Source organism: Zophobas morio, unplaced genomic scaffold, assembly GCF_036711695.1.
Source record: "Zophobas morio isolate AGI-343-1 ecotype UQ-CSIRO unplaced genomic scaffold, CSIRO_AGI_Zmor_V1 ptg000020l, whole genome shotgun sequence".
Taxonomy (NCBI): domain Eukaryota; kingdom Metazoa; phylum Arthropoda; class Insecta; order Coleoptera; family Tenebrionidae; genus Zophobas; species Zophobas morio.
The window spans coordinates 1,610,055-1,633,460 of NW_026972125.1; the positions used below are offsets into that span (position 1 = coordinate 1,610,055).

The window sequence follows — 23,406 nt, forward strand, 5'->3', positions numbered from 1 at the left end:
CACAAATCCTCTAAACACCAAATTTATCAAATCCTGAAATCCTCAAAGTCCTTAAAACACCAAAATCTTCAAATCCCCAAATCCTTAAAATAGTCAAATCCTCAAGAAACCAAAAATCTTTAAATCCTCAAAACACGAAAATCTTCAAATACTCAAAGCACAAAAAACCTCAAGTCCTCAAATCTTCAAAACACCAAAATCCGAAAATCCTCAAAACACAAAAATCCTGACTTTCCCAAAATACCAAATCCTCTAAATCTTCAATTCCACAAAATTTTGAATAGACAAAACACCAAAATCCACAAAGCCTCAAAATACCAACATTCTCAAATTCTCAAATACTCAAAATAGGCAGATTCTCAAAATACCAAAAATCCTCAAAACAGAAAAATCCTCAACCTCTTAAACCAGCAATCCTTAAATCAAAGCACCAAATTCATCAGGTCCTCAAATCCTCAAGGTCCTCAAAACACCAAAATCCTTAAATCCTCAAATCCTCAAAATAGTCAAATCCTCAAGACACCAAAAATCCTCAAATCCTCTAAATACCAAATTCATCAAATCCGAAAATTGTCAAATTCTCAAAGTCCTCAAAACACCAAAAGCTTCATATCCTCAAATCCTCGAAATAGTCAAATCCTCAAGACACCAAAAATCCTCAAATCCTCAGAACACCAAAATCCTCAAATCCACAAAACACCAAAATCATCAAATCCTCAAAATACCAAAATCTACAAATTATCAAAATGCCAAAATCCTTAAATCTTCAATTTCTTAAAATTTTCCACAAAATTCTTAAACTTCAAAACGACAAAGTTCGTAAATTCCCAAATCTTCAAAATAGTAAAATCCTCAAAACACCAAAAATCCTCAAATTTTCAAAACACCAAAATCCTCAAATCGTCAAATTCTTAAAACAGCAAACATTCTGAAATCTTCAAAACAGCAAAGTTCGCAAATCCTCAAATCCTCAATATATCCAAATCATAAAAACACCAAAAATCCTCAAATCCTCAAAACACCAAAATCCTCAAATCCTTTAAACACCAAATTCATCAAATCCTCCAAATACTCAAAACACCAAAATTCTAAAATCCACAAATCTTCAAACACGAAAATCCTCAAATCCTCAAAACACCAAAATCCCCAATTTCACAAAATACCAAAACACCTAAATCTTCAATTCCTCAAAATTTTTGAATAGACAAAACACTAAAATCCTCAAAACCTCAAAACACCAACATTCACAAATTCTCAAATACTCAAAATAGCCAGATTCTCAAAACACCAAAAATCCTCAAATCCTCAAAACAGAAAAATCCTCAAATTCTCAAAACACCAAATTCATCAAATCCTCAAGGTCGTCAAAACACCAAAATCTTTAAATCCTCAAATCCTCAAAATAGTCAAATCCTCAAGACACCAAAAATCCTTAAAATACAAAAATCATCAAATCCTCGAAATATTCAAATCCTCAAAACCGAAAATCCTCAAATACTCAAAACACCAACATTTTCAAATCCTCAAATCCTCAAAACACCAAAATCTTCAAATCCTCAAAACATCAAAATTCTCAAATTCTCAAAATATCAAAATCATTAAATTTTCAATTCCTCCAAATTTTCAAATCGACAAAAAACCAAAATCTTCAAATCCTCAAAACCCAAAACTTCAAATCCTCAAATCCTCGAGACACCAAAATCTTCTAATATCATCAAAATAGTCAAATCCTCAAGACACCAATAATTCTCAAATCCTCAGAACACCAAAATCCTCAAATCCTCAAAACACCAAAATCCTCAAATTCTCAAAATACCAAAATCCTTAAATCTTCAATTCCTCATAATTTTCAAATCGACAAAATACCAAAATCCTCAAATCCTCAAAACCCAAAATCCTCGAATCCTCAAAACCCAAAATCCTCAAATCCTCGAGTCACCAAAAATTCTCAAATCCTCAAAACACCAAAATCTTCAAATCCTTAAAACACGAAAATCATCAAATTCTCAAAATCGAAAATCTTCAAATTCTCAAAGCACCTAAATCCTCAAATTATTAAATCAGCAAAATTCTCAAATCCTCAAAACACCAAAATCCTTAAATTCTCAAAATACCAAAATCCTTAAATCTTCAATTCCTCAAAATTTTCAAATCGACAAAATACCAAAATCCTCAAATCCTCAAATCCTCGAGACACCAAAAATCCTCAAATCCTCAAAACACCAAAAACCTCAGGTCAATTTGAAAAATTTTAAATTCAAGAATGTAAAAGTTTAAATACGAAAAATTGGAAAATTGGTAAACTGAAAAATCGGAAAAAACAAAAAATTGTATGACTAAAAAGTTGAAAAATACTAAAATCGGGAAATTGAAACATCAAAATGATCTTTTAAATTTTTTCATTTTCCAATTTTTCATTTTCTCAATTACCTTTTTTGCTCTTCCTCGAATTTTTTGATTTTTCACGTTTTCACTTTTTTCAATCTTCCAATTTTTCCTTTCGGCAATTTTTGATTTAGAATTTCACGATTTTATAATTTTTCGTTTCTTATGTTTTCAGTTCAGAATTTTTCCATCTTACAACTTTTCAATTTTCCGATTTCTTGTTTCTTCAATATTCTAATTTTTCAATTTTTCAATTCGCAGTTTTTCACTCTTACAATTTTCCGATTAAACAATTCTTCGTTTTTCATTTTTTTTTTCAATTTTTTGTCTCGTAAATTTCTCGTTCTTCAATTATTCGTTGCTTGAATTTTTTGATTTTTCACATTTTTATTTTTTCAGTTTTCTAATTTTTCAATTTTTCCTTTCCCCAACCTTTTTATTCATAATTTCTCGATTTTATGTTTCGTTTCATCAATTTTTCGTTTCTCCGATTTTTCGGTTTTACACTTTTTCATTGTTCAATTTTTCCTTTCTTTAATTGTTAAATTGGCAATTTTTCGATTTTCAGATTACACAATTTTTATTTTTTATTCAATTTATCATTTCATCAATTCTTTTTTTTTCAGTTCCTCGAATTTTTTTAATTCTTCACATTTTCACTTTTTTCAGTTTTCCAATTTTTCGATTTTTCCTTTCTTCAATTTTTCGTTTCTCCGATTCTCGGTTTTACACTTTTTTATTGTTCAATTTTTCCTTTCTTTCGTTGTTTGATTGATTATTATCCGATTTTAATTTTTTTTAAGTTTTTGATTTTTCATTTTATCAACACTTTATTTTCAGTTCCTCGACTTTAAGTTTCTCGATTTTTCTTTTTCGTTTGTTCCGTTTTTTATTTCTTCAATTTTCGATTTTTCGGTTTTTCACTTTTTAATTTTTCAGTTTTCTGGTTGCGTCAGTTTACCGGTTTATAAATTTTCGAGTTACAATATATTTCGATTTTACAATGTTCTGTTTTTTTAATTTTTCGTTTCTCCGATTTTTCGATGTTACACTTTTTGATTGTTCAATTTTTCCTTTCTTCGGTTACTTATTTTGCTATTTTTCGAGATTTTCCAATTACAAAATTTTTATTTTTTTTAAATTTTTGATTATTCAATTTCGTTTTAGTTTTTTTTTTCATTTCCTCAACTTTTAATTTTTCAATTTTTTCAATTTTCCGTTTCTTCAATTTTTTATTTCTTCAGTTTTCCTAATATACAATTTTACGTTTTTAATTTTTTTATTTTTAAGTTTTTTCGATCGTACATATTACAATATTTCAATTTTACAATTTTTATTGTTTTGTCGATTTTTCAGTTTTCGGATTTTAAAATTTTTCCTTTCATCAATTTTTCAAGTTGCAATTATTTGATTTTACATTTTTTTAATTTTTTATTATTTCAATTTTTCGATTTTTTGAAAGAACGAGGCGAAAACTGAAAAATCAAAAAAGTGAAAAAATGAAAAATTTTTGAGTGGAAAAATCCCAAATCGAAAAAATGTAGATCGGAAAATTGCCGATTGAGAAACTGAAGAAACGAAAAAACTTTAAATAACATCAGTTTCATTACTTTAATCTCTAAAGTAGTTTGCTGAAAAGCTTCCTCCGACAATAATACTCGCCCTTTTTGATTTCTTTGCTTTTCTTTCATCGCGAAACCCCTTCGAGGTCCTATAGCTCCAAATGCAAATTTATTCCACCACCCCGCCGAAACACTAATTAAATTATATCTCTCGGACGAGCGGAAACACCTCGCCGAAATTAAGACTTGATTAAATGATCTCGACCATTATAACACACTTGTTTGTTCGGGGTGCTTTGAACTTGCCAAGAATTTACATTTATGAATTTATTAAGTTACGGCTCTTTGAGAATTGACTTATTTACAAGAGAATTTCTTTCTTTGAGTCCGTTTCCAGCTTTAATGAGCGCTATAAATTTCCATTTCGGGGAGACTTTAGTCTGAAAGGGATCAATACGCCATGAAAAAATAACCCAGTGGAAGGAAATTGGATAATGAAATAAAACTGACCGAAGGAAAATGCTTTATCGCTGCGAAATTTATTTAAAATCGAACGTGATGTTTTTTTTCGGGGGCTGTTCGATGCGAAAATTGAGTTGTCACTGGGGACAGTATTTTAGAGGCATGTATCGAATCAATAAACAGCTCTAGGGTGGACAATGGATGTGGTCGAGTTCACCCAACTTAGATAACATGTCCAATTTACTCCAATTTATTGTACAAAACCAATTTTTGCCCTTTTGCTGGTAGGTCGACAAAAAAGGAAATGACAACAAGTTGTCGATGAGATTTCTCTTGTTGGATTGTTTTCTCATGAAAATAATTTTTGAAATTGCGTCTGAAAAATATCACGAAACGTTTCGTTTCGCCTGATTACACCGTCGAGTTAGAAAAAAATTAAACTGGATTTTTCGAGCGAGCGTAATATATTCGGGTAGCTTTTATGGCCCTTGCTATCACTTTCGGCACACCAACTCGAAATTAATGTTTCACATTTATCCCAAGGCAAACGAGAGATTACACGTTAATAAAGTAAGTTAGGAAAGAGGCAACTGGAACGAGTCGGCGAAATAATCCTAAACCTCCTCATTACGGAAAGAATCCTGTTATGTGTATCCTGGGTACATTTTCAATAATTCGTGGGTTCGTAAGAGTCGCGAATACATATTAAGGAGTTCTGGATTGCGGCGGAACATCAAGTATGCTGTTTCAGATCGAAGAGGAAATTAAAGAGAGGAATCTGGGTTTGTTTGGATGGAGTCCCGATGGGGCGTAACTTATCCTGCTTTAGTGCCCGACTAAGCCGATTTGAACAAACAGGAAGCGTCAAAGGAACAGGTGGAGGGAGACCGATTGTGTTTGGACAAATGCAGATCGGGTTGAGGGTGGGTTTCGAAACATGAGGAGACGTTTAGGAATAATTTACGAGTAAATTCATGCTAGAAACGGCTCTGGAAGCAGCTGGAACAGTAATAAAAAATAACCCATAATTCCTTTAATCCCGTTTGAATTTTATCAATTTTTCGACTTTTCCGACTATTCGCTTATTTCACTTTACGATTTTTGTTTTACAATGCAAATTTTATAGTTTTGGATTTTTCGATTTTTTTATTATCTCGAGTTTCAATTTTTCCATTTTTGATTTTTTAGTTTTTAGTATTTAAGTATTTTTACCATACACTAAAGTTCCTAATTTTATCAATTTTAAGTTTTTAATTCTTCAATTTGTCAATTTTTCAATGTTCTAAAATTTAGATTGTACAATTTTTAGATCAGTTTTTGATTTTCCAATTTCCGGAATTTTAATTTCAAAATTTTAAACCGAAAAATTGAAGAAACGGAAAATAGAAAAATTTCCCCGTTTTACAAATTTTCGTTTCATCAATTTTTGGATTTGCAAATCTTTGCTCTAAAAATTTTCCGAATATATAATTTTTCGTTTCTTAATTTTTTTATTTTTCAATGATTCGTTTTTTGAATTTTTCGTTTCTTAAGTTTTTGGATTCACAATTTTTTGATTTTACAATTTTAAATATTTTAAAATCTTTTGTTTTCAGTTTTTCAATTTATAATTTTTCGTTCTTAACGATTTCCCGTTTTTCAAATTCATTCATTTCTTGGATTTCTCAATTTTAGAATTTTTCGTTTCATTAATTTTTGGATTTGCAAATTTTCGCTCTTACAATTTTTCAGATACACAATTTTTTTTTCTCCTTTTTTCAATGATTCGTTTTTTGAATTTTTCTTTTCTTGAGTTTATAGATTCACAATTTTTTTAATTTAAACTTTTAAATATTTTAATTTCTTTTGTTTTCAATTTTTCGGTTTACAATTTCTCGTTCTTAACGATTTCTCGATTTTTCAATTTTCCCATTTTCAAATTTTCGTTTCTTGAGTTTTTGGATTCACAATTTTTTGATTTTACAATTTTAAATATTTTAATTTCTTTTGTATTCAAATTTTCGGTTTACAATTTCTCGTTCTTAACGATTTCTCGATTTTCAAATTCATTCATTTCTTGGATTTTTCGGTTTTACAATTTTTCGATTCTACAGCTTTTCGATTTTAATTTTTCACACTTTATTATTTATTCGGTTTTCTCAAATTTTCGTTTCTTTAGTTTTCAAATTTTTCAATATTTCGTTCCTTCAAGTTTTCGATTTTTAATTTCTGGATTTTAGAATTTTTCGTTTCATTAATTTTTGGATTTGCAAATTTTCGCTCTTACAATTTTTCAGATACACAATTTTTCTTTTTTCTCTTTTTTTCAATGATTCGTTTTTTGAATTTTTCTTTTCTTGAGTTTTTGGTTTCACAATTTTTTTAATTTAAACTTTTAAATATTTTAATTTCTTTTGTTTTCAATTTTTCGGTTTACAATTTCTCGTTCTTAACGATTTCTCGATTTTCAAATTCATTCATTTCTTGGATTTTTCGATTTTACAATTTTTCTATTCTATTATTCTCGGTGACCTCTTGTATCTGGTTTTCGAAGTGGTTTAAAAATTAAGGAAATGAAAATATGTAACTATAATCGGAAAATTGTTAATCGAAAAATTACAAACCAAAAAACTGAAGAAATCAAAAATTGAAAAGTGAAAAAGTGAAAAACTGAAAAATCGAACAATGGAAATATTGATAAATTTGATTTTCACTTTCACAAAAAATAAAAAATTTACAATTTTAAATATTTTAATTTTGTATTCAAATTTTCGGTTTACAATTTCTCGTTCTTAACGATTTCTCGATTTTCAAATTCATTCATTTCTTGGATTTTTCGATTTTACAATTTTTCGATTCTACAGTTTTTCGATTTTAATTTTTCACTCTTTATTATTTATTCGGTTTTCTCAAATTTTCGTTTCTTCAGTTTTCCAATTTTTCAACGTTTTGTTTCTTCAATTTTTCGATTTTTAATTTCTCGATTTTAGAATTTTTCGTTTCATTAATTTTTGGATTTGCAAATTTTCGCTCTTACAATTTTTCAGATACACAATTTTTTTTTCTCTTTTTTTCAATGATTCGTTTTTTGAATTTTTCTTTTCTTGAATTTATGGATTCACATTTTTTTTAATTTAAACTTTTAAATATTTTCTTTTGTTTTCAATTTTTCGGTTTACAATTTCTCGTTCTTAACGATTTCTCGATTTTACAATTTTCCCCTTTTCAAATTTTCGTTTCTTGAGTTTTTGGATTCACAATTTTTTGATTTTACAATTTTAAATATTTTAATTTCTTTTGTATTCAAATTTTCGGTTTACAATTTCTCGTTCTTAACGATTTCTCGATTTTCAAATTCATTCATTTCTTGGATTTTTTGATTTTACGATTTTTCGATTCTACACTTCTTCGATTTTAATTTTTCACTCTTTATTATTTATTCGGTTTTCTCAAATTTTCGTTTCTTCAGTTTTCCAATTTTTCAACGTTTCGTTCCTTCAATTTTTCGATTTTTAATTTCTGGATTTTAGAATTTTTCGTTTCATTAATTTTTGGATTTGCAAATTTTCGCTCTTACAATTTTTCAGATACACAATTTTTCTTTTTTCTCTTTTTTTCAATGATTCGTTTTTTGAATTTTTCTTTTCTTGAGTTTTTGGTTTCACAATTTTTTTAATTTAAACTTTTAAATATTTTAATTTCTTTTGTTTTCAATTTTTCGGTTTACAATTTCTCGTTTTTAACGATTTCTCAATTTTACAATTTTCCCATTTTCAAATTTTCGTTTCTTGAGTTTTTGGATTCACAATTTTTGGACTTTACAATTTTAAATATTTTAATTTCTTTTGTATTCAAATTTTTGGTTTACAATTTCTCGTTCTTAACGGCTTCTCGATTTTCATATTCATTCATTTCTTGGATTTTTCGATTTTACGATTTTTCGATTCTACACTTCTTCGATTTTAATTTTTCACTCTTTAATATTTATTCGGTTTTCTGAAATTTTTGTTTCTTCAGTTTTACAATTTATCAACGTTTCGTTTCTTCAATTTTGCGATTTTTAATTTCTCGATTTTAGAATTTTTCGTTTCATTAATTTTTGGATTTGCAAATTTTCGCTTTTACAATTTTTCAGATACACAATTTTTCTTTTTTCTCTTTTTTTCAATGATTCGTTTTTTGAATTTTTCTTTTCTTGAGTTTTTAGATTCACAATTGTTTTAATTTAAACTTTTAAATATTTTAATTTCTTTTGTTTTCAATTTTTCGGTTCACAATTTCTCGTTCTTAACGATTTCTCGATTTTACAATTTTCCCATTTTCAAATTTTCGTTTCTTGAGTTTTTGGATTCACAATTTTTTGATTTTACAATTTTAAATATTTTAATTTCTTCTGTATTCAAATTTTCGGTTTACAATTTCTCGTTCTTAACGATTTCTCGATTTTCAAATTCATTCATTTCTTGGATTTTTCGATTTTACAATTTTTCTATTCTATTATTCTCGGTGACTTCTTGTATCTGGTTTTCGAAGTGGTTTAAAAATTAAGGAAATGAAAATATGTAACTATAATCGGAAAATTGTTAATCGAAAAATTACAAACCAAAAAACTGAAGAAATCAAAAATTGAAAAGTGAAAAAGTGAAAAACTGAAAAATCGAACAATGGAAATATTGATAAATTTGATTTTCACTTTCACAAAAAATAAACAAGTTGAAGATCAAAAAACTAAAACTCGAGGAACTGAAAAAAATTGATAAACCGAAAAATGGAATAAAATTTAAAAAATTAAAAATTTTGTAATCGGAAAATCGAAAAATGACAAATCAAACAACTGAAGAAAGGAAAAATTGAACAATGAAAAAAGTAAAACCGAAAAATCGGAGAAACGAAAAATTGAAGAAAGAAAATATTGAAAAACTGAATAAATTAAATAGTGAAAAATCGAAAAATTACAAACCAAAAAATTGAAGAAAGGAAGAATTGTAAAATGAAAAAGTGAAAAAATTAAAAATCTAATTCAAAAACTGAAAATTTAAAAAAGAAAACCGAAAAATTGCAAAAAATTGCTAAATGAAAAATTGTAAAATCAAGAAATTGACCAAAACAAAAAAGAAAATTAATAAGAAAAATCAATAAATTGAAAAATAAAAAAATAACAAAATGAAAAATTAAAAAAATCAGAAATTGAAGAAATGACCAATTGAAAAATCGATAAATTAGAAGTCGCAGAACTGAAAAACCGAAGAATTGGTAAAACGAAAATTAATTGCAAATCGAAAACTGAAGAAACGAGAAATTGAAATATCTAAGAAATCAAGACTTGAAAGAAACTAAAAATTGTAAAATCGAAAAACTGCAATCGAAAAAATTAATAATTGGAAACACGAAAAATTAAAATAATTCAAAATTGAACAATCGAAAAATCGTGAAAATGAAAGATTGAAAAATCGGAAAACTATAAGAGCAAAAAATTGAAAATTCGAAAACCCGAACATTGTAAAATTGAAGAAAGGGAAAAATTAAAAAAATTGGAAATCTGAAAAATTAAGAATTGAGAAACTGAAAAATTGAGAAATGAAAATAAAAAAATTGCTAAACGAAATATTGAAGAAATAAAAAATTATAAAAACGAAAAATTTGAAAATCGAAAAATTAAAGAAATGGAAAATTGTATAGGTAATCCGAAAGTCGTAAGATCGAAAAATTAGAAATTAAAAAATCGAAGAAATGAAAAATTGTCACATCGAAAAATTACAGTTCAAACAAATTGAAGAAATGAATAATTGAAAAATTTCAAAATTGCATAAAGTGAAAATGTGTAAAAAATCAAAAAATCCAATTCAAAAAGTTGTAAAATCAAAAAATTGCAAAACGAAAAGTTGAAATTCGAAGAGCTGATAATACGAAAAATTGAAAAAAATAATAAAATCGATGACTCGAAAAAGTGAAAAAACAAAACATCGTACAATCGAAAAATTATAAGATGGAGAAATTCTAAATCGAAAAATTGAAGAAAACAACTCAAAAATCAAAAAGGAAATTCAGAAATTGATCAATTGAAAAAAGAAAATCGAAGAATTCCTAACCGAAAAATTGAAGAAACAAAAAATTGGAGAAATTAAAAACCGCGAAATCGAAAAATTAAAGAAAGAAAAATTGAAGAACCGAAAAATTGAAAAATCGAAAAACTGAAAGTTAAAGAACTGAAACAAAAAGTGACAAAATGAACAATTAAAAAATTAAAAAATAAGGAATTTTGTAACCTGAAAAACGAAAAATAGCAAATCAAACAGAAAAAGGAAAAACTGAACAATGAAAAAGTATAAAACCGAAAAATCGGAGACCGAAAAATTGAAAAATCGAAACATTAAAAGTCGAGGAACTGAAAAATAAAAGAACCGATAAAACAAAAATTGAAAAATGAAAAAAATTGGAAAACTGAAAAATTGTGTATTCGACCAATACTTAATTCCAGAAAAGAAAAATCGAAAAATTGGAAAACTGAAAAAAATGTAAATTGTGAAAAATCAAAAAATTCCAAGAAATGGAAAATTGAAAAATGCAAAAATTAAAAAACTAAAAAATTGAAAATCGAAAAATTGAAGAAATAAAAACTGAAGAAACGAAAAATTGATAAATCCAAAAACTGAAAGTCAGAGAACTGAAAAAAAACTGAATAATCAAAAAATTAAAAAAAAACATTGTGTAATCGGAAAATCGAAAAATAGGAAAGCGAACAATTGAAGAAAGGAAAAAATGGAACAATGAAAACGTGTAAAACCGAAAATTGGAGAAACAAAAAATGGAAGAAACGAATATATAAAATCGATTAATTATAAATCAAAAAATTAAAGAAAGGAAAAATTGATAAATTATAAAATTGAGTAAAGTGAAAATGTGAAAAAGATCAAAAAAATCCAAATCAAAAAGTTCTAAAATCAAAAATTGCAAAACGAAAAATTGAAGAAATGAAAAATTGAAGAAACAAAAAATTGAAATTCGAAGAGCTGTTAATATGAAAAATTAAAAAAACTGAATATTGCAAAACCGAAATATTATATCTCGAAAAATTACAAATCGAAAAATTGAAGAAACCATAAAATTGAAAAATGAAACAGTGATAAGCGGAAAAATCGGACACCCGAAACATTGAAAATCGAACAATTGATGAAAAGAAAACTGAAAAATTAAAAATTGAAAAACTGAAATATTGAAAATAGAAGGTCGAAATTGCAAATTGAAAAATTAAAAAACCGAAAAATCCTAACATCGAAAAATCGGGGAAACGAAAAATTGACAAATTGAAAAACTGCAAATCGAAAAAATTAATAATTGGAAACACGAAAAATTAAAATAATTAAAAATTGAACAATCGAAAAATCGCGAAAATGAAAGATTGAAAATTGTAAAATTGAAAAAAAAAAATTAAAAAATTGGAAATCTGAAAAATTAAGAATTGAGAAACTGAAATTTTGAGAAATGAAAATAAAAAAATTACTAAACAAAATATTGAAGAAATAAAAAATTATAAAAACGAAAAATTTGAAAATCGAAAAATTAAAAAATGGAAAATTGTATAATCCGAAAATTGTAAAATCGAAGAAATGAAAAATTGTCACACTGAAAAATTATAGTTCAAACAAATTGAAGAAATGAATAATTGAAAAATTTGAAAATTGAATAAAGTGAAAATGTGAAACAAATCAAAAAATCCAAATCAAAAAGTTGTAAAATCAAAAAATTGAAAAATCAAAAAATTGCAAAACGAAGAATTGAAAAAATGAAAAATTGAAAAAACTAAATATTATAAAATTGAGAAATTATAAATCAAAAATTTGCAAAAGGAAAAACTGAAGATATGAAAAAGTTTATAATCGGAAAATTGTAAGATCGGAAGATTACAAATCAAAGAATTAAAGAAATCGGAAATTGAGAAATGAAAAAGTAAAAAACCTAAAAATTGAACACCTGAGATATTGAAAATCGAATAATCGAAGAAAAGAAAAATGAAAAATTAAAAAATCGAAAAATCGCAATATCGAAAAATTGAAGAAACGAAAAATTGAAAAATCGAATAACTAAAAGTGGAAGAACCGAAAGAAAAGAATTGATAAAATAAAAAGTTGAATAATCAAAAAATAAAAAAAAAGTGTAATCGAAAAAAGAAAATAGCAAACCAACAACTGAAGGATGGAAAATTTGAACAATGAAAACATGTAAAACCGAAAAATCTGGAAACGGAAAACTGAAGAAACGAAAAATTATAAAATCAAAAAATTATAAATCAAAAATTTAAGAAAGAAAGAAATAAAGAAAGAACTGAAAAAATGAAAATGTGAAAAATCGAAAAATTGAAAAATCAACATTTAAAAATTGTTAGAAGACAAAAAATTAATAAATCAGAAACTGAAAATAAAAAACAAACGAAAAAATTACTAAATCAAAAAACAAAAAAAAAATGAGAAATTGAAACACTTAAAAAATGAAAATAAGAAAAATCCATAAATAGCAAAAAAATGAATAACCGAAAAATCAAAGATACAAATAATTGAAAAAACAAAACATCGTACAATCGAAAAATTGTAAGATCGAGAAATTCCAAATCGAAAAATTGAAGAAAAAGTACTCAAAAATTAAAAATTAAATTCAGAGTCTGAAAAATTGAAGAAATTAAAAATTGTAAAATCGAAAAACTTAAAATCAAGGAACTGAAAAAAATTTGTAGAACGACAAATTGAAAAATCAAAAATTTAAAAAATAAAAGATTTTGTAATCGGAAAAATGAAAAATTGAAGAAACAAAACGTTATAATACCGAGAAATTATAAATCACATAATTGAAGAAAGGAAAAACTGAAAAATTGGAAAACTGAAAAAACAAAAACGCAAAAAATCAAAAAATGGATGAATTGATAAAACGAAAAATTGAAAAATGAAAAAAATTGGGAAAATAAAAAATTGTGTAATCGACAAATTCTAGATCGGGAAATGGAAAACCGAAAAATTGAAGAAATGAAAATTTGAACAAATGTAAAACTGAAGAAAAAATGAAACATTGTAAACTTGAAAAAATTCAAATCATAAAATTTAGGAAACGAAAAATTTAGAAATGAAAAATCCGAAATATTATACCTAAGTCGAAAAATTACAAATCGAAAAACTGAAGCAACCAAAATGAAAAATGAAAAAGTGAAAAACCAAAAAATCGAACAAGAAAAGAAAAATAAAAAAATTAAAAATTACAAAAACTGAAAAAGGGAAAAATTGAAAAATGAAAAAATGTAAAACCGGAAAAACGGAGAAACGAGAAACGAAAAATTGAAGAAAAAAAAATCATAAAATCGAGAAATTATGCGTACAAAAACTGAAGAAAGGAAAAATTGAAAAATTGGAAAACTGAAAAATGTGAATATGTGAAAAATAAAAAAATTCCAAATTAAAACATCGAAGAAATAAAAAATTGGTAAATCGAAAAACCGGAAAATGAAAAAATGGAACAATGAAAAATTATGTACTCGACAAATTGTAGAAAACAATTGAAAAATTAAAAATTAAATAATTTAGAAACTGCTTTATTGAAAAAAGAAAATTGGTAAAAATTGAAGAAACGAAAAATTGAAGAATTAAAAATCCAAAAATAGAGAAACCGAAAATTGAATATTAAAAAAATTTAAATAATTATATAAACAAAAAACGTGTTAACCGAAAAATAGAAGGAACGAAAAATTGAACATACGAAACATTGTAAAAATTGCAGAAAACAAAAAAGTTAAGAAATTGAAAAAATTAAAAATGGAAAACACGAAAAATTCAAATATTTAAAAATTGAAAAGTCGAAAATGCCAAATTGACAATTTGCAAATCGAAAAACTGAAGAAACGAGAAATTGAAAAATTGAAGAAAACGAAATACAGTATAATCGGAAAATTGTAAGATCGACAAATTGAAAATTCGAAAACCCAACACTGTAAAATTACAAAATGATACCATCAGGAAATTCCAAATCGAGAATTTGAAAAACTAAATTAAAATTAAGAAACCGAAGAAGTAAAAAACCAAAAAATCCAAGAAACCAAGAACTGAAACAATTTAATTAATGACCCGGCGGCGCGAGGGGAAACTGGAATAAATTTACATCTGAAGCAATAAGGATCTCCAAGGAGTTTCACGATGAAAGAAAAGCAAAGAAATCAAAAGGAGCAAGTACTTATTTATTGTCGACGGAAGATTTCCAGCAGACTCTACTTTAGAGATTAACGTAATGAAACTGATGCAATTTAAACTTTTTTCAGGAGAGCGGACTCGTTTAGAGCGATTTTTGTTGCTAATTTAATTTGTTTCCGGTGGCGGAAGTTTGCGAGACGTGAGACGATCATTAAACAATTTCCGGGTAAAAATTTTATACCAATATCAACATAAAAAACAACTCTAGCGCACGAGAAAAATTACATTGTCGTGCAAAGAAGTGTCCTTTTTCCAAACAGATAATCATTTTGTGGCTCTAAAGTAACTCCCCAGGCAAATAACCCAAATATCCACACCGCAACAACCCCTAACGACACAAATAGCCCCTTTGTGAATTAAATTAGAGCCCGAATTTGTTGTAGGACAGCCCGAGACCATCATATTTAATAAAGGGTTTGACTGAAAATTACCGTCGTAATTTAGCCGAGTTTGCACATTAGTCGAGATAAACTCAAAAACATTTAACGCGATTAACTCGTCGATCATACAAGAGACAATGGATTCGTTTGTGTATTGTTCCAACGTCGACTTTTTCCACGGGCTATGTAACGAATTTTTTCATTGTGTTCAAAGCTGTGAGAAGAGCATTTAAAAGGATAATGGATGCCCCGAATGTATATGTAGAGAATAAAACAATCTCGGTTGTATTGTCTAGAGGATAGAGGAGCATTTGCTTGGGGGTTATCAGTTAATTAATATAGAAAGTTTCGCTCAAGACTTTGGGGCTGTAGCGTGTTCTGTCTGCTGTAATCTAGCTCGGCTTTAGGGAAGTTGGGGGTAGCTTCTAGGTAATATGATAATGATAACAAAAAAACTGCCATTAAATATTATAATGTTATTATAATTAGATACCCCGACATACTCAGGTGTATTGTGGGTTGCATCCTCAAATCGTCAACCCACACCAATTCGTTAAAAATTCTCTGTTCCAGGACCTCACCATCGGCCTTCTCCCTATCACCACCATGTCGATCTTGACCTTCGCCCTCTTCTGCATCCTCCTCGCCTCCCAGTTCCCCATCATCCTCGAGTCCGACGCGTGGGCTCTCGTCTCCTCCCTCCTCATCGCCGTCATCGTCACCACCTCCATCCTCCTCCTGGGCCAGCGGCACGCTCCCCTGCCGCTCTTCGCCCTCCTGCTGGCCATCCACACCATGCTGCCCCTTTCGAGGGCAGTGGCCCTGGCTCTGGCCGCTGTCGTCACCGCAGCGTACATGGGATGGTCCATTGCGGACCGAGTCAACGACGAGCGTCACTCGCATTATCTACAGGTGAGTGGCGTCCGCACCCACGCCGTGTGGGCGGAGGGCCCGTTCAAAAATAAAAAGGGTCGGAAGAAAGTGACGGTGACGTCATGTTGCAGCTGATCCCGGAGTGCGTCTTGCTGGTCACGGCGTCGTGCACGGGGTTATACTACAGGCATATGACGGAGGCGGCACACAGGAGGACGTTCGTGGGCACGAGGACGTGCATCGAGTCGAGGGTGAAGCTGGAGTGCGAGAAGGAGCAGCAGGAGCAGCTGTTGTTGAGCGTCATTCCGGCGTATATCGCTGCAGAGGTGGGATGATTTTTGCTTTCCGTCTATCTGTCTGTCTGTCTGTCGTCTGTGTCAATTTTTATTAGACGCATAATCTCTGAAACTACTGGACATGTAGCGCAGACATTATTAAAACTTTGCCTAATAAACTCTACACAATTTTTCCTTTTTCCTTTTTCTTCGATTTTACAATTTTTTGTAATCATAATTTTTCGTTTTTTCAAAATTTTTTAGTTTTTAAATTTTGTCGTATTTTACTGTTTCGGTTTCATCATTTTTCGTTCTTTCAGCTTTAATTTGTTGAATTGTTCAATTTCTCGACTTCTGAATTTTTCAATTTTTCATTTTCCTGACTTTTTAAGTTTCATTTTCTCGACTTTATACCACAATTTTTCCTTGTTTTTTTTATTTTTCAATATTTCTTTTGGTTTTATAATTTTTCCTTCTTTCACTTTTTCATTTTTTCAATTTCCTGATTTTCCAATTTTTCGTTTCTTCAATTATTCTTTTCTTGAATTTTTCGATTTGAAATTTTTTAATTTTCCAATTTTTTGATACAACATTTTTTCGTTGTTTTTTTTCTCTTATTTTTGTAAATGTTTCTTTCGATTTTATAATTTTTCTTTTACACAGTTTTTCATTTCTTCAATTTCCCGATTTTTTAATTTTTAGTTTCTTCAAGTTTTCAACTAGTAATCTGTCGATTTTACAGCTTTTCGTTTCACAATATCTCGTTTTCTCTTTTTCTTTTATTTTCCAATTTTTGGCATCTTGGATTTTTCGTTTCTTCAATTTTTCGATTTACAATTTCCAGTTCTCAATGATTTTTTTTTCGGTCTTGCAATTTTTAAATTTTTCAGTTCCCGGATTTTCCAATTTTCAAATTTTTCAAGTTTTGGATTTCCAGTTATCCGATTTTCGATTTCTTTCATTTTCGGTGTTTCTTTCTACAATACATATTTCGGTTTTTCGATTTCGCATTTTTCGATTTTAAAGTTTGTCAAATTTTAATCTATTCAATTTTTCAGTTTTTCTTTTCTCCAATTTTTCCAGTTCTTGATGTCCAGTTTTTAGATTTTTTAAAGTTTTCATTTTATACTTTTTGTTTTTTCATTTTTGATATTTAATTTTACGATTTTTCAATTTTTCAATTTTTTTGGTTCGGAAAGTTAAAATCGAACAACTAAAAAATCGGAAAAAATGATAAATCAAGAAACTGAAAAACGATAAATTGCGAGTCGAAGAACCGAAGAAATGAAAAGTAAAAAACTAAAAATTGAGAAACTTAAAAATCGAAAAAAGTTAATGAATCGAAAAGTTGGAAAGAAGAAAGAACATGTTTTCAAATCTTCGTTTCTTCGATGTTTCAGCGTCCTGATTTTTTATTTTTCAATAGCGCAATTTTTTGATTTTTCAGTTCCTCGATTTCTCAATTTTTAAATTTTTAAATTTTTGGATTTCCCATCATCCGATTTGGAGATTTCTTTAATTACTTTTTACAACACATTTGAATGTTTCGATTTTTAAGTTTCTTCAGCTTTTCAAGGTGTTGATGTCCAAATTTTAGATTTTTCAAAATTCTTGTTTTATACTTTTTGGTGTTTCATTTTTCATTTTTTAATTTTACAATTTTGATTCGAAAGCTAAAAAATCGGAAAAAAATGATAAATCAAGAAACAGAAAAAACGACAAATTGCAAAATCGAAAAATTGCAAATCAAAGAACCCAAGAAACGAAAATTGAAAAACTAAAAATCGTGAAACTTAAAAATTGAAAAAAGTTAATGAATTGAAAAACTGGAACGAAGAAAAACGAATGGAATCGAAAAATTATTGGATTTTAAAACTTTTTCATTTATTCCACTTTTCAATTTTTTCATTTACAATTTCCCGTTCTCAAAGATTGCTCGTGTTTACAATTTTCCATTTTCTCATATTTTCGTTTTTTCCATGTTTTGTTTTTCGATCGTGCAATTTTTTGATTTTTCATTTCCTGGATTTTCCAGTTTTTTAATTTTTCAATTTTTAATCTTTCGATTTTTCAATTTCTCGTTTTAGTTTTTTCACTTTTGATGTTTGAATATTAAAATTCTCCAATTTTTCAATTTTTTTGGTTCGAACAGTTGAAAAATGGAAACATTGGGACATTGAAAAATTAAAAATCGAAAAATTGCAAAACTGAAAAATATTAATGAATCGAAAAATTAGAAGGAAGAAAAACGACCTGAATCGAAAAATTATTGTATTTTAAAACGTTTTCATTTATTCCAATTTTCAATTTTTTGAGCTTCATTTTTCCAATTTTTTAGTCTTAGTTTTTCAATTTTTTCATCCTCCAAATTTTCGATTTTCAGCATTTTGTTGCAGTTTTTTATTTTCTTATTTTCACAATTTTTGAATTTTTCAATGTTCCGATTTTATATTTTTTTTTTTAATTTTAATTCTTTCATTTTTTCGTTTCCTCAAATTTTCGATTTGCAATTTTTTGTTTCGTTTTGTTTCTTATTTTTACAATTTTTCGATTTGTCCGATGTTCCGATTTTATAATTTTCTGTTTATTCAATTTCAATTTTTAAATTTTTTATTTCATCAATTTTTCGATTTGAAATTTGCCAATTTTTCATTTTTTTGGTTCTATTTTTCAAGTTTTAGTTGTTCGGTTTTTCTATTTTCGATCTTTTTGATGTTTCAAGTTTTAGATTTGCAATTTCACGAGAATTTTTAATAATTTTTAATTTTATTTTAATTTTTCAGTTTTTCGATTTTTAAATTTTTGAGTTGTAATTTTTCGTTTCGAATTTTTTTTTATTTTTTCAATTTTTCGTATTCATTGTACTAATTGCTTAATTTTTTAGTTTTTAAATTTTGTCGTATTTTACTGTTTCGGTTTCATAATTTTTCGTTCTTTCGACTTTAATTTGTTGAATTGTTAAATTTCTCGACTTCCGAATTTTTCAATTTATCACTTTCCTGACTTTTTAAGTTTCATTTTCTCGACTTTATACCACAATTTTTCCTTGTTTTTTTTTTATTTTTCAATATTTCTTTTGGTTTTATAATTTTTCCTTCATTCACTTTTTCATTTTTTCAATTTCCCGATTTTCCAATTTTTCGTTTCTTCAATTATTCTTTTCTTGAATTTTTCAATTTGAAATTTTTGAATTTTCCAATTTTTTGATATAACATTTTTTCGTTGTTTTTTTTTTCTCTTATTTTTGTAAATGTTTCTTTCGATTTTATAATTTTTCTTTTAACAGTTTTTCATTTCTTCAATTTCCCGATTTTTTAATTTTTCGTTTCTTCAAGTTTTCAACTAGTAATCTCTCGATTTTACAGCTTTTCGTTTCACAATATCTCGTTTTCTTTTTTTTTTATTTTCCAATTTTTGGCATCTTGGATTTTTCGTTTCTTCAATTTTTCGATTTACAATTTCCAGTTCTCAATGATTTTTTTTCGGTCTTGCAATTTTTAAATTTTTCAGTTCCCGGATTTTCCAATTTTCAAATTTTTCAAGTTTTGGATTTCCAGTTATCCGATTTTCGATTTCTTTCATTTTCGGTGTTTCTTTCTACAACACATATTTCGGTTTTTCGATTTCGCATTTTTCGATTTTAAAGTTTGTCAAATTTTAATCTATTCAATTTTTCAATTTTTCTTTTCTCCAATTTTTCCAGTTCTTGATGTCCAGTTTTTAGATTTTTTAAAGTTTTCGTTTTATACTTTTTGTTTTTTCATTTTTGATATTTAATTTTACGATTTTTCAATTTTTCAATTTTTTTGGTTCGGAAAGTTAAAATCGAACAACTAAAAAATCGGAAAAAATGATAAATCAAGAAACTGAAAAACGATAAATTGCGAGTCGAAGAACCGAAGAAATGAAAAGTAAAAAACTAAAAATTGAGAAACTTAAAAATCGAAAAAAGTTAATGAATCGAAAAACTGGAACGAAGAAAAACGAATGGAATCGAAAAATTATTGGATTTTAAAACTTTTTCATTTATTCCATTTTTCAATTTTTTCATTTACAATTTCCCGTTCACAAATATTGCTCGTGTTTACAATTTTCCATTTTCTCATATTTTCGTTTCTTCCATGTTTTGTTTTTCGATCGTGTGATTTTTTGATTTTTCATTTCCTGGATTTTCCAGTTTTTTAATTTTTCAATTTTTAATCTTTCGATTTTTCAGTTTCCCGTTTGTTCAGTTTTTCAAAGTTTTGATGTCCAGTTTTAGATTTTTCAAAGTTTTCATTTTGTACTTTTTAGTTTTTTCACTTTTGATGTTTAAATATTAAAATTCTCCAATTTTTCAATTTTTTGGTTCGAACAGTTGAAAAATGAAAAAATTGGGACATTGAAAAATTAAAAATCGAAAAATTGCAAAACTGAAAAATATTAATGAATCGAAAAATTAGAAGGAAGAAAAACGAATTGAATCGAAAAATTATTGTATTTTAAAACTTTTTCATTTATTCCAATTTTCAATTTTCCAATTTTTTAGTCTTAGTTTTTCAATTTTTCCATCCTCCAAATTTTCGATTTTCAGCATTTTGTTGCAGTTTTTTATTTTCTTATTTTCTTATTTTCACAATTTTTGAATTTTTCAATGTTCCGATTTTATAATTTTTTTTTTAATTTTAATTCTTTCATTTTTTCGTTTCCTCAAATTTTCGATTTGCAATTTTTTGTTTCGTTTTGTTTCTTATTTTTACAATTTTTCGATTTGTCCGATGTTCCGATTTTATAATTTTCTGTTTATTCAATTTCAATTTTTAAATTTTTTATTTCATCAATTTTTCGATTTGAAATTTGCCAATTTTTCATTTTTTTGGTTCTATTTTTCAAGTTTTAGTTGTTCGGTTTTTCTATTTTCGATCTTTTTGATGTTTCAAGTTTTAGATTTGCAATTTCACGAGAATTTTTAATAATTTTTAATTTTATTTTAATTTTTCAGTTTTTCGATTTTTAAATTTTTGAGTTGTAATTTTTCGTTTCGAATTTTTTTTTTATTTTTTCAATTTTTCGTATTCATTGTACTAATTTCTTATTTTTTTAGTTTTTAAATTTTGTCGTGTTTTACTGTTTCGGTTTCATAATTTTTCGTTCTTTCGACTTTAATTTGTTGAATTGTTAAATTTCTCGACTTCCGAATTTTTCAATTTTTCACTTTCCTGACTTTTTAAGTTTCATTTTCTCGACTTTATACCACAATTTTTCCTTGTTTTTTTTTATTTTTCAATATTTCTTTTGGTTTTATAATTTTTCCTTCATTCACTTTTTCATTTTTTCAATTTCCCGATTTTCCAATTTTTCGTTTCTTCAATTATTCTTTTCTTGAATTTTTCAATTTGAAATTTTTGAATTTTCCAATTTTTTGATATAACATTTTTTCGTTGTTTTTTTTTCTCTTATTTTTAAATGTTTCTTTCGATTTTATAATTTTTCTTTTACACAGTTTTTCATTTCTTCAATTTCCCGATTTTTTAATTTTTCGTTTCTTCAAGTTTTCAACTAGTAATCTCTCGATTTTACAGCTTTTCGTTTCACAATATCTCGTTTTCTTTTTTTTTTATTTTCCAATTTTTGGCATCTTGGATTTTTCGTTTCTTCAATTTTTCGATTTACAATTTCCAGTTCTCAATGATTTTTTTTCGGTCTTGCAATTTTTAAATTTTTCAGTTCCCGGATTTCCCAATTTTCAAATTTTTCAAGTTTTGGATTTCCAGTTATCCGATTTTCGATTTCTTTCATTTTCGGTGTTTCTTTCTACAACACATATTTCGGTTTTTCGATTTCGCATTTTTCGATTTTAAAGTTTGTCAAATTTTAATCTATTCAATTTTTCAATTTTTCTTTTCTCCAATTTTTCCAGTTCTTGATGTCCAGTTTTTAGATTTTTTAAAGTTTTCGTTTTATACTTTTTGTTTTTTCATTTTTGATATTTAATGTTACGATTTTTCAATTTTTCAATTTTTTTGGTTCGGAAAGTTAAAATCGAACAACTAAAAAATCGGAAAAAATGATAAATCAAGAAACTGAAAAACGATAAATTGCAAGTCAAAGAACCGAAGAAACGAAAAGTAAAAAACTAAAAATTGAGAAACTTAAAAATCGAAAAAAGTTAATGAATCGAAAAGTTGGAAAGAAGAAAGAACATGTTTTCAAATCTTCGTTTCTTCGATGTTTCAGCGTCCTGATTTTTTATTTTTCAATAGCGCAATTTTTTGATTTTTCAGTTCCTCGATTTCTCAATCTTTAAATTTTTAAATTTTTGGATTTCCCATCATCCGATTTGCAGATTTCTTTAATTCCTTTTTACAACACATTTGAATGTTTCGATTTTTAGTTTCTTAATTTTTACTCTTTCGATTTTTCAATTTTTCGTTTCTTCAGCTTTTCAAGGTGTTGATGTCCAAATTTTAGATTTTTCAAAATTCTTGTTTTATACTTTTTGGTGTTTCATTTTTCATTTTTTAATTTTACAATTTTGATTCGAAAGCTAAAAAATCGGAAAAAAATGATAAATCAAGAAACAGAAAAAACGACAAATTGCAAAATCGAAAAATTGCAAATCAAAGAACCCAAGAAACGAAAATTTAAAATCTAAAAATTGTGAAACTTAAAAATTGAAAAAAGTTAAAGAATCGAAAAACTGGAACGAAGAAAAACGAATGGAATCGAAAAATTATTGGATTTTAAAACTTTTTCATTTATTCCACTTTTCAATTTTTTCATTTACAATTTCCCGTTCTCAAAGATTGCTCGTGTTTACAATTTTCCATTTTCTCATATTTTCGTTTCTTCCATGTTTTGTTTTTCGATCGTGTAATTTTTTGATTTTTCATTTCCTGGATTTTCCAGTTTTTTAATTTTTCAATTTTTAATCTTTCGATTTTTCAATTTCTCGTTTTTGTTTTTTCACTTTTGATGTTTGAATATTAAAATTCTCCAATTTTTCAATTTTTTTGGTTCGAACAGTTGAAAAATGGAAAAATTGGGACATTGAAAAATTAAAAATCGGAAAATTGCAAAACTGAAAAATATTAATGAATCGAAAAATTAGAAGGAAGAAAAACGAATTGAATCGAAAAATTATTGTATTTTAAAACTTTTTCATTTATTCCAATTTTCAATTTTTTGAGCTTCAATTTTCCAATTTTTTAGTCTTAGTTTTTCAATTTTTCCATCCTCCAAATTTTCGATTTTCAGCATTTTGTTGCAGTTTTTTATTTTCTTA

The 23,406-nt window shown here is 26.8% G+C and overlaps 1 protein-coding gene across 2 annotated transcripts in view; it reads left to right on the plus strand.

The window, feature by feature from the left end:
- The window catches only part of LOC135131384 (adenylate cyclase type 2), a 200,326-nt gene that overhangs the window by 86,304 nt on the left and 90,616 nt on the right, over positions 1-23,406 (plus strand). For both annotated transcript variants that reach the window (XM_064059064.1, XM_064059065.1), the window contains exons 3-4: positions 15,568-15,906; positions 15,999-16,193. In XM_064059064.1, the coding sequence (XP_063915134.1) occupies positions 15,568-15,906; positions 15,999-16,193 (534 nt within the window). The remainder of the gene's footprint in view (positions 1-15,567; positions 15,907-15,998; positions 16,194-23,406) is intronic.